The sequence below is a fragment of the Capra hircus genome, chromosome 7 (assembly GCF_001704415.2).
Source record: "Capra hircus breed San Clemente chromosome 7, ASM170441v1, whole genome shotgun sequence".
Classification (NCBI taxonomy): domain Eukaryota; kingdom Metazoa; phylum Chordata; class Mammalia; order Artiodactyla; family Bovidae; genus Capra; species Capra hircus.
The window spans coordinates 53,226,868-53,243,797 of NC_030814.1; the positions used below are offsets into that span (position 1 = coordinate 53,226,868).

The window sequence follows — 16,930 nt, forward strand, 5'->3', positions numbered from 1 at the left end:
AACTTATTGGGGTTTTGGAATGTCAACAGTAACATAAATGAATAAAACTCCCATTCTGCCCCTAAGAAGTTTTCAATCTAGTGAACCTTTAAGATATGTATGAGGTACTTCCAGCACAGAGAACACAACTGTAGACAATATGATGTGAACACAGGGGAAGAATGAATTCTGCAGAAGAGGAGTGGCAGGAGTCTCCTTGAAGAAATAGTATGCATACAGGGCTTGGGCTATGGGTGTGTTTGTGACAGGCAATTGCACCAAAAATAAATTCTAGGAGGAGCAACATTTATTTATTTCACAAACATTATTCATTGCTCAGAATAATGCGGGCACTATGCTGGATACAAGGACAAAAAGCCAAGAGGTGGCCCAGTATCTACTGTGCTCATGAATGCTGAGGAGATCACTGCAACTTTTGTGTGTGTATGCTCATGTGTGGATTTCCCAGGTGGCACTAGTGGTAAAGACCCCGCCTGCCAATGCAGGAGACGTAAGAGACTTGAGTTTGACCTATAGGTCAGGAAGATCCCCTGGAGAAGGGCATGGCAACCCACTCTAGTATTCTTGCTTGGAGAATCCCATGGACAGAGAAGCCTGACAGGCTACAGTCCAGAAGGTTGCAAAGAGTTGGATACGACTGAAGTGACTTAGCATGCAGGTCTGCATGCTCATGTGTGCACATACAGGGGAGAAGCGGGGAGGCTGGAAGACTATAGTCAGATCAGGGAGGGTCTGGAGTGCCCTTAACTATTTAGGAGAGACAGCACAGATCTGCCCTCAAATCCTGGGTCTTTCCAGCTTTAAGTCTTTGAAAAAGTTTCCAGATTTTTCTGTCCCATAGTTTGGGCTGTTTGGTAAAATGGGCATATGAACACCTACTCTGAAGAGTTGTGAGAAGAGTCATAATGTCTGTACATCATCTCTTATAGTTTCTTTCTTCTTTTCTTTTTTTCTTGAGAGTTATGTCTTATTTGGCGAACATTTTTAGGGCTGAAGCAGCATCTCAAGTAACCCTGAGAGAACTGCTCCTAGGAGGCAAGGGAAAAAGTTTTATAGTTTCTGACTTTCAGTGGCCACTTAATTAATGCCAGTATTACTGCCTCTGAAGACTGTAGGGAGCAGGAGATGCAAGAGATGCAGGTTCAGTTTCTGGGTGAGGAAGATCCCCTGGAGGACGGCACGGAAACCCGCTCCTTCCCTGGGAGGAGAAGCAGTGTATCAGATTTGGGTTCTCAAGAGTATGCAGGCCACAATGGAGAGAATGAAGCTAACAAATGCCCTCTTCTGTGTCCGTAGCACTTCACACGTGTCTTAGTTCTGCATGTAATTACTCTGGACTTCTGCTTTCTAAACTATAGCGCCCGTGGTGGATTCATGTCAATGTAAGGCAAAACCAATACAGTATTGTAAAGTAAAATAAAGTAAAAATAAAAATTAAAAAAAAACTATATTGCCTCCCATCTTTATAGATTTTTGCCATATCTACTTCCCACTTGTACCTTGTTAACATACTGTTCTTTAAAAAAAAAGCTTTAAAATTTTAATAAAGCAAAATTTTTTCATAGACTTCTGTGAACATAAAACTGGCATCTCTTACGTGATATGGAAGATAACCATCCAACAACATGATAAAAGCATACAGCGTTATGAAGTTCAGACATGGGCAACTGGTGCCTGAAGCCTTGCTCTCTCTTCCTGATTCAAGGAGATTAGTACCCTGGTACAGGGTGTTCCAGAAAGACCAGCACCAAACTGAGACTTTCTGATATCACCAAAAGGCTTGGGGAAAACTGGAAAGGGAATACCTGTCGCTATGACAGTTCCTGGTTGCAAAATTCCAAGTATCTTCATGACTGAAGTCAGTGCCAATAGGGTCCTCATCTCATTTCAGGAAGTCCTAACTCCACTACAATCATTTATGTTTTATATCCCTGCTAGACTGTGAATTCCTTGGGGACAAAAACTTACTCCTGCTGCCTTTAGTGCTGTGAATAAAACATGGGCACAGTTGGTAGTTCATAAAGGAACAAAGTGATATTAAATGAAGACCTTCTTGAGGTGCAGAAGGCTTAGGGCAAATTCTTTACTGAGGGGTGGGCAGGGAAGAGAATAATGGAAGGCCTTGGAGTCTACAGGGAGTCAAATGAAGATATGCAAGAAAAGGGAGGCTAAAGACTTTCAAGATAATCAACATTGATGTAATGGTTTTGCCTGATGACATCTTTGCTGATGGCATAGTGGGGTGACAAGAGTCCATGAGCCAGAGTCACCTGATTCTAGGGTCAATACAGACTCTTACTGGTCACTAATTACATGAACTTTGGCCAAACCATTTTTCTTTTGGGGCCTTAATTACTTTGCTATAAAGTGGTAAGAATACGTCTCCTACAAAGGCTCTTACCGTATTTTAGAATGCAGGGCAGCACTCAGGAGACTGGCAAGAAAGAAAACCCCTCCCTCCTCCTGTCCTTCCTTCCTTCTTCCCCTCCCTCCTTCCTTCCTCCCCTCCTTCCCTCCCTCCTTCCTATCCTTTTACTTTCAATAAATGTCTGAGATTATTATTGCTGTTCTTATTGTTTTGGTATAGAATACCCAGGACTTGCTATGGTTACTAGTACACTGTAAGCACTCAACAGATGTCTACTGGCTGGAAGAGTTACAATGACCTGTGGTCTTTCTATAGAAAACAATTCCTCCTCCTGTCTTCCCTCTCTATGTATATGTCACTACTGTCTGCCCAGATGTTTAAGTCAAATGTCTTGATTCCTTGATTTACTGAGAACCTACTAGGGACTATGTACCACAGATGGTGCTGGGATGTGGAAGGAAGGAGGGGCTTGAGAAGCCAGATCCAGTCACAGCTCTGAAGGACATTAGAGACAAAGGAAATAGGAGACCTTGTCACTGGCTCAACTTGCTCCTCATCTTTAGATATAGCTCTTAGGTGGGACATTTTACAAGGGTGTTTTTGACAATATCTGGGCAAATGTAGAAGTACTGATAATCCCACACCATCTGAATCTAGAAAAGGCTATCAGAACTGTGCAGTGGTTCCTTGGGGACAGGATATGCCAAAGCTACACTTTGGAATTCTCACCATTTGTGAAAATTAAGAAGAAATACTGTTGGATTGATCAAAAAGTTCAGTTGGGGTTTTTCATAAGATGGTACAGAAACCTGAATGAACTTTTTGGCCACCTAATACCTGGGCTTCTCAGGTGGCATTAGAGGTAAAGAATCCACCTACCACTGCAGGAGACGCAAGAAATGCAGGTTCAATTTCTGGGTGAGGAAGGTCTCCCGGAGGAGGGCATGGCAACCCACTCCAGTACTCTTGCCTGGAAAATGCCATGGACAGAGGAGCCTGGCGGGTTACAGTCCATGGAGTTGCAAAGAGTCAGAGACAATTGAGAGCAGTGTTAGTTTTTAGTTAATACTTGTTTGGAATCCTGCTAGGATTCTCTACTTTGGTCTCGCTTCTCTGTCTATGAGGTGAATTGACCAGGAAAAAGAATTTAAAAAGCACATGAAAAGTGACTCTTGGCTAAATCCTTTGGAAAGCTAACTTAGAGCTGAGTGAGCTAGCCTAGGTCTCCCTAGCCTAGCTAGCCTAGGATGTGGGCTGTGCTGCCTATACCTATGTCTGTATAGAAAGGACGGTTTCAGAAAATTCTGCTGGTCTTTCACTTAAGTGTGTCACTAGGTCCCCACGTTGGAGAAGGTGTGTGTATGTGTATAGGGAGTGTTGAACTTTGGGCACAAACTGTGTGTGTACTTGTAAAAAAGTATTTGGAATGTGTGTGTAGGAAGTGAAGGAAATTCATGTGTTTTTAATGAAGGAAGAGTGTATACGCAGGGGAGAGTGTAACTGTATGTGTGTGCCGTATGGATGTAATGCAAGCGGTGGGCAGAATGACATCCGCAGCCAGCCCTCCAGAGATGCAGACGTGGCATAAAGTCTGAAGTGCTGTTGGAAGTGATTGTTTTCCTTTTAGACCAGCTCACAGGTCTTTGAGGAGCCCTTGACTTTCTCCTCCTCCTTGTCTTGTTAAAAACGGATTAGAGTCCAATTAAGTCATTTAATCCCAAGGTACAGAATCATGTTTAAAAACAAGATTTACAGCTTAAAAAAAATTGCAGGTTGAGGTTTGTCCTTTCAAGTTGCCACCTGCATGGTTCCAAGGAGTGTTTATAGCAGAATACCTGACATGCAGTTCTTAATTACTTTTCCTCATATCTCCGGTCCTTCATCTTTTAAAGCATCCTTCTACCTAAATAGCCTCATGCTGTTAGAAGTATGTCTGCGTGGCCGGGTGGTCAGGATTGCCTTTTGGCTTATCTCCCTACAGTAGGCAATTCAGGGGCCAGGCTTAATAATAACTGGTAATATTAATAATAACAGTATTAAGAGCTAATGCTTATTGGGTACTCAGTATGTGCCAGGCATGGTACTAAGCACTTTATATATATTATCTTATTAAATGAGTCATCGGAAAACACCACGGCTGGCTTCATGAGTGTGTGACATGTGTAGTCATGTGGGGCCCTCTCATCCAAAGGGCCCTTCACTTGGTTTGATGCTCTGCTGTTGCCATCTTGAAATTCTTAATCATTTTTGACCTGCATTTTCACTTTTCATTGAGCCTTGTAAAGTATATAGCTAGTCCCGAAAACACGCAATAACCCATAGTTTCTCTTTTTTTCTTTTCCTTCCCTTCCATGTGATGTCTGACACATTGCCAGAGGATGAAACAGTGAATGTCAGACTATGATCCCAGAAACCATGCTATTATTGCTCAGGAGGGATCTTCTCTAAGGGGCAGGAACCATGCCATGGCTCTTTGCATGGGAAAGCAACCCCCTGACTCTAAACCTGTCTTTTCATTTGTAAAGCAGGGGTAACAATAATAATAATAATACCTAGGTCATAGGCTGTTTCAAGGGTGAAATGAGATCATGTAAAGACAGCTCTGACATATAATACATATGACATTAGTTATCATTAACGCATTATAAGGGCTTAGAAGGTACTGAATATCCAATATTGCCTGTGACATGGTGTGGACCACTTGCCCAACTCCAGAGTGGCCTTCTCCTGGGGGTTTGTTCCCTACCTGTCCCACGGAGCTGGGAGAAGCATCCGCTTTCTCCGCATGCTGGGTGATCACAGAGGGGTTGCTGGAGCTGATGAGCACTGGGGTGCTGATCTCCACCATGTGGCGCCCCGAAGGAGAATGCACCATCCTGTTGAGGGTGTTCAAGGCTGTTGTGATGGAGAACTGGCCGGGCCCCTTCCTCCTGGATCCCGGGCCCCTTCGGAGGGTGGGCGCGTTGATTGCCTTGCCTCTGGAGGGGGAGGACACCAGGGACAGGTTTTTCATGTGGGATGATGGTCGGCCTTTGTTCTTCTCTAGGAGGTGTTTTGCAGTGAGGTTTGGCTGAAAAGATGAAAGATCCAATACGAATTTAGTCATCCTGACCTCGTGTGAGCAGCTCTACCTTACCCAGGCTGGTCTGAAGCCAGCTCCAATGCCACCACGTCAAGTGTCACTCCTTGGACAGTCTCCGTCTTTTATCCATAAGTCCCAATCCCTCTACAGTATCAATCTTTTCTCACAACTCTCTTGCAATGTAGGTACAACTCTACTGAGGGCTGAAGAATTTAAAACAAGCCATGATACTCTGCTCTGATTTGCCTATCTCTCTGAGCATCATCGCAGCTTCCCTTACCTGGAAGACCCTTCCTTTTTCTTCTAGCTCCCCCTGAGTCGCCCCTCCCCCAACCTTGACTCAGCTGCTTGTCCTTCTCATTGTTCCCGAAGCCCCCATGCTTTCCCACTGTGCACTGCAATCATTTGCCTTCCTTTCCTTCACTGGACTGTTAGCTACCTGAGGGCAGGGTGTTCTCTCTCCCAGGGTGGGTGTTCCATAAGTATTTGCGGAAGAATGGGTGGATGAAGTTGCTCAAGTTCACACATTTGATAAGTTTGACCAGAGTGTAAATCCATTCAGGACCCTGGATCATCTAAGGCTAAGACCATCTTTTACTGCTTCTTTTAAATACTTTGATCTCGTCTCCATCCTCTCTTGTGCTATACCTCTTAGTGCTGGTACATCAGAAAAACAGACAGACAACCTTACCATGATTTGCGGTGTAAATATCTACCACTGTCTCGCATGTAACCACTGTCTAGCAGGATTCCTGTAAACCTAACAGCAGCCCTTGCCATCGAGTTTCAGCTGGTTCTAGTACTGGCACCACCACTGACTGTACTGTATTGTTTGAATACTCCACCTTTCAAGCAGCCCATGAGTTCATGTCCTTCAGAAATCGGAAATATGCTGACAAATGGGGTGGTGGGAATAAACTTTCCAGGACAGTTAAAAGTATCTTCATCATGATGCTTGTCACCAGTTGCTCTCTAAAATTGCACATCTCATTCTAATTCTGAAATTCAACGATAGAGGGAAAAGGGAATGTGCTCATTTAAGAAATGTTTTTTCATTAAGAAGTTTCTAATGAAAATGTTCAGATGATTAAGATGATTAATAGAGTTGAGATAGAGAATTTTAAAGAAGATGTAGTTGCTGTCTCCAGAAGCTTATACTATTGGGGAAAAAAATCATCAAGTGGAAAAGGGGCATTATTACTTTAAAGATAAGAGAGCTGAGGCCCCAAAGGGGTGATTTATACATGGTAGAGCCAGCACATAAACAGCTAAACAAGAAAATATCAGACAGGGACTTCCCTGGTGGTCCAGTGGCTAAAACGTCCTACTCCCAATGCAGAGGGCATGGGTTTCATTCCTGGTAATATTATAGGAGCTATTCATAGATCCTATAAACAGCAACTAAGAGTTTGCCTGCCAAAACTAAAGATCCATGTGTCACCACTAAGACCCAGCACAACCAAATGAATAAATAAATAAAGTTCAGGCGGTAATAAATGCTCTGATGTGTCAGAGAGTGACAGGGGGAGGAGGCCCCAGATTTGGGGAGTTTGGTGAGGTGTCAAGGAAGACCTGCTGAGAAGGTGACATTCAAACTAAGACACAGATGCCAAGAAGGAACCAGCCATGTGAAGATGGGGATAAAAACATGCCAGGTAGCAGGGTAAGCTAGTGGAAAAATCCCCAAGAGGGGGCAAGCTCAGACTGTTTGAGAAAAAGATGTCAAAGAATCAGAAAGGAGAATGGTCTAGAACGAGCGAGGAGCAGGTGGTAAAGAGGAGACCATGGAGACAGGCAGGAGCTGTATCACACCAGGCTGGGAGGCTTCAAGTTTATTCTAAGTGTTACAGGAAGCCTTTGGCAGGATTGGGGTAGAAGGGTGACATGATCTGATTTATGCCTTTATTTAAAAGCTCATGCTACGGTTTGGCAGTTTCTTACTTAGCATCTGACCCAGCAGTCCCACTCCTAGGTAATTGCCCAAGAGAAATGAAAACTTAGGCTCACTCAAAAACTGGCATGCAAGTGTTTATAGCTGCTTTAGTGTTAGCTGCCAAACAACTGGAAACAACCGCAATGTCTTTCAGCTGGTGAGTGAGTAACTGACTCTGGCACATCCCTACCGTGGAATATGACTTGACAATAAAAATGGATGAGCTTCATATACACCCAACAACATGGGTGAACCTCAGAGGTGCTATGCTAAGTGAAGGGAGCCAGACTCTGGAGGCTACATTCTTTTCTATTCCATTTCTATGACCTTCTGGAAAAGGAAAACTGCAGGGGCAGAACATAGATCAGGGGGGTTACCGGGAGCAGGAGTCAGGGAAGGAGCTGACTTCAAAGGGGCAGTCTGCCTTCGTATTTTTGGGGATGTGTAGGAACTATTTTACATCTTGATGGTGGTGTGGTTATACTGTATATATTTATCAGAAAAGCAGAAAGACCTGTTAAGAGGCTACTCCATTACTTAGTTAGAAAATGACTGTGGCTTTGACTAATAGATTGGAGACAAGTGGACAGATTCCAGGGCCTTTCAGGAGGCAGAGCCCACAGGATTGGGAGTTTGACAGAAGCATGGGGTTGGGGAGAGGAAGTGGTTATTCATCATGTCCCACTTTCTGATTTGTGTGCCTAGGTCAGCAGTAGAGCCATTTGCTGGATCAAGTAACATTTGCTGATGAGGAGCAATCATGATGTTGGGAGACGATGGTTAAGTTGTCCCTTAAAAGAGCACATTTTACTGTATATGAACAAAAATAAATGCATCAAAAGCTCATTCTGGCTGCTATTCAGAAGTGTCAGGCCAGAAGGAGGGTGATCAATTGGGAAATTACTGAAGTTACTTAGGGCAGTTCTAGTGGAAGCCTGGACCATGCCTCACTTCCCCCCAGAGCACGACTCCTGCTACTGTTCCCCCAGGAAGGGGATAACACACCCTCTGAGCTGAATGAGTAAAGTTCTTTCTGGTCATTCACAGCCACAATGAAATAAATAAATATTTTTTTCTGGTTCCACTTAATTTTTCTGTCCCTAGGTGAGCAACACTGTGAGTGTTTTCCATCAGCAACACAGACAAAGAGCCCCATGTGACTGTAGGTCTTTGCTGTCCTCTGCCAGTGTGATTAATAGCTCAGTCGGGGAAGGACTGCAGAGCTCTTCAATTTGCACTCACTCATTCAAAACAATATCCTTGAGGTTCATTGGGCTGAGCGAGGTTCACATGACCCAGGCAGGCCCCACAGGAGGAGTCCTGACAAAAACTGGCATAAGCTTGGCATTTGTTTTAGCACCCTTTATCCAGGTGCAATTCAATAAGTCAAATGATACATTAACAAGAAAAATCCTGTTGATGCCAAAAACGCCCCACCTTGCTGCTCCCAGAAGGAAGCTCTCCTTCCTTCCAGTTGTTCTGCATGGCCTTGGTGGTTCAAAACTTATTTAAAGAGTTCTCAGCAAGTGCTGGTCTTAATGAAATGACTGGAGTCAACATTTAAGTGCTGCTTTGAAAAGCTCAATTTGGATTTCAAGTAATTTTTGAAAACCAGGTTCCCAGATTAGAGCAACCACTTGATTATCTTTCCCCCTCCTAGCAATTAGAAGAACAAATGAAGCGATGGCTAGTTTGATGATGATCGTGAGGGTTCTTGTAATCACTAATTTTAGAGGTGGAGTGGTGGGGAAAGTATCCAAATGAATAATCATTAAATGCAGACGTTTTGGGAAAGAAGGGTATCAGAAATGGGCAATAAAATCAATGATGCCTTGTTTTCCCATACTGATGAAGAAGCTTCTTGAAATAATACAAGGGACTATGCACTCTCTAATCTACAAAAATTTAAGCACCTCCTATGCATCCAGCTAGGGATTAGTTGAGGGGCTTCCCTGGTAGCTCAACTGGTAAAGAATGCACCTACAATGCAGGAGACTCCAGTTCAATTCCTGGGTTGGGAAGTTCCCCTGGAGAAGGGATAGGCTACCCACTCCAGTCTTCTTGGGCTTCCCTGCTGGCTCAGATGGTAAAGAATCAGCCTGCAATGCAGGAGACCTGGGTTTGATCCCTGGGTTGAGAAGATCCCCTGGAGGAGGGCATGGCAAACCACTCCAGTATTCTTGCCTAGAGAATCCCATGAACAGAGGAGCCTAGTGGGCTACAGTCCATGGGGTTGCAAAGAGTCGGACCTGATGGAGAAACTGAGCTCAGCACAGGGATTAGTTGTAGCTGATCTCTGTCCTTGGAGACATAACCATCATCTCCCAAACATCATAACTGCTCCTCTTCACCAAGTGCTGCCTCATCCAGCAGATGGCCCTACCACTGACCTAGGCACACAAAGCCAAAAGCGGGGTGTTATCTCTGACCACATCCTCTCCCTCGCCCCCTGCTCCTGTGGATCTACCTACTAACAGGTCCTGGAATCTGTCCATGTGTTTCCAATCTGCTAGTCAAAGCCGCAGTCATTTTCTAACTGAGTGATGTAGTAGCTCATGATCTTTCTGCTTTAAAAAAAAAAAAAATTTTTTTTTTTAAATGCAGGATATCCTGCAGGATATCCATGCAGGATATCCTCCTCAAATCATTTTTCCCGCTGCATTCAGAGCAATCTTTAAGAAACCCCAATCTGGACTTCCCAGGTGGGTAAAGAATCCACCTGCCAGTGCAGGGCACATGGGTTTGATCCCTGCTCTGGGAGGACTCCGCACGCCATGGAGCAGCCAAGCCTGTGTGCCACAGCTGCTGAGCCTGTGCTCTATAACCCATGAGCCGCAACGACCCAGTCCACGTGAAGCAACAAGTGAAGCCTGTGGGGCTAGATCCAGTGCTCCCCAACAAGAGAAGCCACCACAGTGAGAAGCCCCTCTCTCCACAGCTAGAGGAAGCCCATGTGCAGCACCGAAGGCCCAGCACAGCCAAAAAGTAAAAATAATAATCAAAAAAAGAAACCCAAACCTGGTGGAGTCACTACCTCATTTTAAATATTTCAATTGTGCCCACTGATTTCTGGGTCAAGTTCAAACTTCTTATGATATGGCAGGAATGCCTAGCAAATATTCCATGTGGACCCCTATACTTCTCAGCTGGTTTCAGGATGGAAGGGACTATGTGACTCGTTCAGGCCAATGAACCATGAGTAGGAGTGACCAGCGTCACAGAGCTGAGGCCTTTGCTGGTATACAGCTCCCTCTTCTTTACTCTTCCGCTGCCATGAAACCTAGGAAGTCCATGTGTTTCAGACTGCATAGCTTTAAGATGGCCCAGCCTCATCCTGCAGCATTCCTCAACGACTCTGTGAGCACAGCCTCTCACCATTGCGTGGTGAGCAAGTAATAAGGATTGGATATAATGTTTCTTGTGAAGCCACTGAGATAGGGGGGCTGTTGATTACCATGGCATAACCTGGCTCATCCTGACTAATTCAGGAAGGTTTACAAGGTCCCCTCTGGTCTGGTTCCCATTTGTTTCCCTGGTTTTGTTTTCCTGTCTCTCTCTTACTCTCTAAGCTTCAGCTCTAGTATTTTTTCGTTCTTTGGAGGCTACCACACTTCCTTATCCTGCAGGACATTTGCACATGTTACCTCCAGTCCCCAAAACTCTCTTCCTTCCATTCTTACCTAAACAACTCCTAATCATCTGTCAGATCTTGGCTTACAAGGCATCTGCCAACACCCTACTCAAGTAAGTTGCACATCATACCCTCTTCCCCCCAGTAATTCCCTCTCCTTCACATTTTGCATCATTCATCACACTTATAATTACTCATTAATGTCTCACCTTACGGTCCTTGAAATTAGGGACCCATATCTAACTTGTATTACTAGAACTTAGCACAAGACCTGACACAGCAGGCATTCAATGAAAAATTAGTTGAATGATTGAATATATATTTAGGATGAGGGATGAGGTCATGTTGAAAGGATGGTTTTCTGAGTTTTTTTCCTGGTCAGTTGGAACTCTTCTCAAATATTTTTTCATTCATTTGCTTGTGAAGCTAAAATTATTATTAGTTAACAAAGTATCTGCTCTGTGTTGGGCTAGCCTGTGAAGTACAATCCACATATTCATCAAGTGTTCAGAGAAGAAAGAGACAGCTGAATGTTCCAACTAGTTACTGGAATTTTATGGAAAAATAGGTTTCTAGCTGAGCCTCATAAAATGAGTGAAATTGAACAAGTAGAGAACTGGGTGGGTATACCTGGATGGGGCTTCAACAAGAGAAAAAGCACTATCACTTGGTGGTGAGAGTAGGAAGCCCAGCCTCTCTGGGCCTTCCTCTTTCCCTCCCTTCCATCTTTCCTTCCTTCCATACAGATTGAGTAGGGGGTGGTATAGAGGGAACCCAACAACTGGGCTGTGTTCTGGGCACTCCTTTCACAATCTGCTCTGGCTCTTCAAATGGAAATGCTGGTCCCTTCTCTGCAACTCGGCCTCTGCTTTGTTTCACCCCACCCTACTAGAGGGCCAAGAGTACACCTTTTACTTCTTTTATAGCTCGGCACTGCTCACTTTTAAAGCTTTGTGCTTGGTAAGCACTCCACAAATGTAGTTAAACAATGAAATCTCTCTTTCAAATTGGTGATAACCTGCTTCAAGCTGGGGTGAGGCTGACAGCTAGAGAGGTTAGAGGCTATAGATGATATATTATCTGGAGAAACAGGGAGATAACCTAACAGGTGTTCGTTCTTTCTTTTAGAGTAGAAAAAAAAAATAGAAGCAATATGTGCTAATTTCTGAAGATTTACAAAATACAGGGTGGGAGAAAAAAATGAAAATCATTTAGAATCATACCATCTGGTGATCACCACTGTTAATATCTTGGAACATATTCTTCCAGTCCTTTATCCATTTATGCACACACACACATTTATAAAGCTAGTTTCATGCAGTTACTTTGTTTTTTTAAAATTGTGATGAAAAAATACATAGCAAATTTACTATAATCATCATCTTTAAGTATACAATTTGGTAATGTTAATTATAGTCACAGTCACATTGTTGAGAAACAGAACTCTAGAACTTCATTTTCTAAATCTGAAACTCTACAAGCATTAAAATTTATTTTAGTTAAGAATCCTAAGTGACCAGTGCAAAGAAATAGAGGAAAACAATAGAATGGTAAAGACTAGAGATCTCTTCAAGAAAATTAGAGATACCAAGGGAACATTTCATGCAAAGATGGGAACAATAAAGGAGAGAAATGCTATGGACCTACAGAAGCAGAAGATAGTAAGAAGAGGTGGCAAGAATACACAGAAGAACTAAACAAAAGAGATCTTCATGACCCAGATAATCACGATGGTGTGATCACTCACCTAGAGCCAGACATCCTGGAGCGCAGAGACAAGTGGGTCTTAGGAAGCATCGTTACGAACAAAGCTAGTGGAGGTGATGGAATTCCAGTTGAGCTATTTCAAATCCTAAAAGATGATGCTATTAAAGTGCTGCACTCAATATGCCAGCAAATTTGGAAAACTCAGCAGTGGCCACAGGACTGGAAAAGGTCAGTTTTTATTCCAATCCCAAAGAAAGGCAATGCCAAAGAAAGTTCAGTCTACCACACAATTGCACTCATGTCACATGCTAGCAAAAGTGAAGTGAAGTCACTCAGTCGTGTCTGACTCTTTGCGACCCCATAGACTGTAGCCCACCAGGCTACTCAGTCCATGGAATTTTCCAGGCAAGATACTGGAGTGGGTTGCCATTTCCTTCTCTGGGGGATCTTCCCAACCCAGGGATCAAACCTGGGTCTCCCGCACTGCAGGCAGATGCTTAGCAAAGTAATGCTCGAAATTCTCCTAGCCAGGCTTCAACAGTACATGAATCTAGAACTTCCAGATGTTCAAGCTGGATTTAGAAAAGGCAGAGGAACCAGAGATCAAATTGGTTACATCTGTTGGATCATTGAAAAAACAAGAGAATTTCAGAAAAGCATCTACTTCTGCTTCACTAACTATGCCAAAGCCTTTGACTGTATGGATCACAACAAACTGTGGAAAATTCTTAAAGAGATGAGAATACCAGACCACTTTACCTGCCTCCTGAGAAATCTGTACACAGGTCAAGAAGCAACAGTTAGAACCGTACATGGAACAATGGACTGTTTCCAAATTGGAAAAGGAGTACATTAAGGCTGTATAATGTCACCTTGATTTATTTAACTTATATGTAGAGTACATCATGAGAAACTCTAGGCTGGATGAAGCACAAGCTGGAATCAAGATTGCTGGGAGAAATATCAATCACCTCAGATATGCAGATGACACCACCCTTATGGCAGAAAGTGAAGAAGAACTAGAAAGCCTCTTGATGAAAGTGAAAGAGGAGACTGAAAAGTTGGCTTAAAACTCAACATTCAGAAAACTAAGATCATGGCACCTGGTCCCATCACTTAATAACAAATAGATGGGGAAACAATGGAAACAGTGACAGACTTTATTATTTTGGGCTCCAAAATCACTGCAGATGGTGACTGCAGCCATGAAATTAAAAGATGCTTGCTCCTTGGAAGAAAAGCTATAACCAACCTAGACAGCATATTAAAAAGCAGAGACATTACTTTGCTGACAAAGGTCCATCTAATCAAAGCTATGGTTTTTCCAGTAGTCATGTATGGATGTGAGAACTGGACGTAAAGAAATCTGAGCACCAAAGAATTGATGCTTTTGAACTGTGGTTTTTGAGAAGACTCTTGAGAGTCCCTTGTACTGCAAGGAGATCCAATCAGTCCATCCTAAAGGAAATCAGTTCTGAATATTCATTGGAAGGGCTGATGCTAGGGCTGAAGCTCTAATACTTTGTCCACCTGCTGCAAAGAACTGACTCCTTGGAAAAGTCCCTGATGCTGGGAAAGATTGAAGGCAGGAGGAGAAGGGGACGACAGAAGATGAGATGGTTGGATGGTACCACCGAGTCAATGCATATGAGTTTAAGCAAGCTCTGGAAATTGGTGATGGACAGGGAAGCCTGGTGTGTTGCAGTCCATAGGGCTGCAAAGAGTTGGACACAACTGAGCTACTGATATAACTGAACTGAACAATAAATCACAAACATCTTTCCACAATGCCAGATACTCCCTGATATTGAGTATTATCTTTAAACATTTTATTTTTAATGGGCTTGTATTTTTCCATCACCATAATTAAAAAAAAAACTAAATCCTTATTCTGACTTTTCACCACTATGCATAATGCTATGGTAAACATTTTTGTGCATTTTGTACATACTTCTTAGCACATTTGTTTTATTATTTCCTTATAATCAACTCTCATGTGTGGAATTCATGACTCACAGGAGATGTACATTTTCAATATTCTTGATAAGAGTTTGAGTCTGCAGATGAGAGATGACAGTGATTTGTACTCCCATCAGCAGAATGAAAAGGCCTATTTTCCCACACTGTTGCCAGAAATGGGTGTTTTGTAATAAAAAAAATTGTTTTTGGCCTCACAGCATGGCATATGGGACACTAGTTCCTGGACCAGGGATCAAACCTGTGACCCCTGCACTGGAATTATGGAGTCTTAACCACTGGACCACCAGAGAAGTTCAGAAATGGGTATTATGGACTAGCATCTTTCAAGACTTTAGTTAGTTCTGAAATAAGCCTCATATCAAATAGAAAATTCTCTCAGGCATCACTGTAGTCCATGTATAATTCTAACCTCGCATCAGATGTAGATTTGATAGTCACGTACCTCCACAAACAAGATTGGGAAGATACCGACTTTATCTCCCAACTTGCCTTCTGCCCAGTTCTCATCCACTCGGCTGATCACAGTGATGATATCATCCTGAAAGAGAGAAAGTCTCCTGGTTAGCATTTACTCTCAGTTTTCTGGGAGGGAAAGCTTTCCATGGAGATCAGCTTGGAATCTCAGACAGTGTAAGGTGCAAGAAAGGTAACTCTTTCATAATCTATTTATAAAATCTCTCTGCTAAAATACTCTTTTCTCCATTAAGGGCAGTATTTGGGTCACTAAGACCAAAAGAGAAATAGAAATAATCTGGAGTATCAAGGAAATCCATTAAGAAAACTTGGAAATGTCTCTAATTTTCCATCACCTGCAGAATCAGGGCTTTTCATTTAAATTAATCTGATGAGAAATCAACATGGAAGACGTAGGGAGACAGACTTAGCAAAAGGAAGAATGCATTGTATTCTGATTTTGAACACTTTTCAGAACGTGTTCAATTTTTAATGTATCAAACATAAAATGGCTTTTTATTCAAGTTTTTATTATCAAAGGTTATTGGAGATTTGTAGAAACATTTGGAAACATAAATAGGCAAAATAAAGAATTCTATCACAATATAGATACAATCAGTGTTAACCTCTTGGTTAACATGTTTTTTCCCCAGGTTCTTTTATATGAAGATAAAATATATATAAATAAATATATAAAATTATAATATATTTTATATTTAATATAAAAATTAGAAATTAAAAATTTAAAAACTTTTTAAAAAACATATATACAGGCATACAATAAAGCATAAATATTTTAGATGTAAAGCTTGATGAAGTTTTAAAGTTGAATATATCCACAAAGCCCCCATCTGGAGCACGAGAGATGAATATTTCCAGCACCTAGATGGCCCTCGTGCTTTTCCCTGACACCTAGCAAGAGGTCACCTCCACTCTGACTCTAGCATATATATTCATTTGGCTTCTTTTGTATTCATTCAAATGAAGTCATATAGGATACGTTGTTTTTTTCCCTTAATATCACGTCAGGAACATCTTTCCATGTCCACACCTGTTCATCGATCTAAGTCTGAATATTCATCCATCTAAATCTGAATATTCATCCACTGATCTCTCTGATCTATGTCCCTTAGTAATGTAGATGAATCCAAATCTAAATTCATTATGGCACAGTACTATTTCTTAGATTTCTTTGTCCTTATTATAATCTGCAATTATACATGTTTATGTTATGATTGCTATATTGTCTGTCTATCCCATCGGACCATAAACTCTGTGCCTGTAGGGCCTGGATCTATTTTGATCATTTTTGTCCCCAGGACCTTATACAGTGGCTCCCTTTTAGCAGTCAACCAATCAGTTTTTATATTTTTTTTTTTATTGAGGTATAGTTGATGTGCAATATAAGTTTCAGGTGTACAACACAGTGATTCACAATTTTTAAACAATCAGTATTTCTTGAGTGCATGCATGGGTGAATGAATGAATGCATGTGTGAATAAACTGGAAAATTTACTGAGACAGAAAATACCAGGAAAAGAGTAGCTCTGGGAGAAAAGATCTTGAGTTTTTTTGAGACATGCTGAATTTAGGAAGACCATGAGATTTCCCATTGAAGTCTCAGCCTATGACAGCCTTCTGCCACCGTGCTGTGCTCAGTCGTGTCAGACTCTGTGACTCTGTGAACTATAGCCTGACAGGCCCTCTGTTCATTGGATTTTCTGGGCAAGAATACTGGAGCGGGCTGCCATTTTCTCCTCCAAGGGATCTTCCCGA

At 42.3% G+C, this 16,930-nt stretch overlaps 1 protein-coding gene across 5 annotated transcripts in view; it reads right to left on the minus strand.

Moving 5' to 3' along the window:
• The window catches only part of SH3RF2 (SH3 domain containing ring finger 2), a 149,178-nt gene that overhangs the window by 63,645 nt on the left and 68,603 nt on the right, over nucleotides 1–16,930 (minus strand). For all 5 annotated transcript variants that reach the window (XM_005683093.3, XM_013965660.2, XM_013965658.2 and 2 more), the window contains 2 exons: nucleotides 15,144–15,239; nucleotides 5,115–5,438 (listed from right to left, as the gene is read on the minus strand). In XM_005683093.3, coding sequence (XP_005683150.2) covers nucleotides 5,115–5,438; nucleotides 15,144–15,239 — 420 coding nt within the window. The remainder of the gene's footprint in view (nucleotides 1–5,114; nucleotides 5,439–15,143; nucleotides 15,240–16,930) is intronic.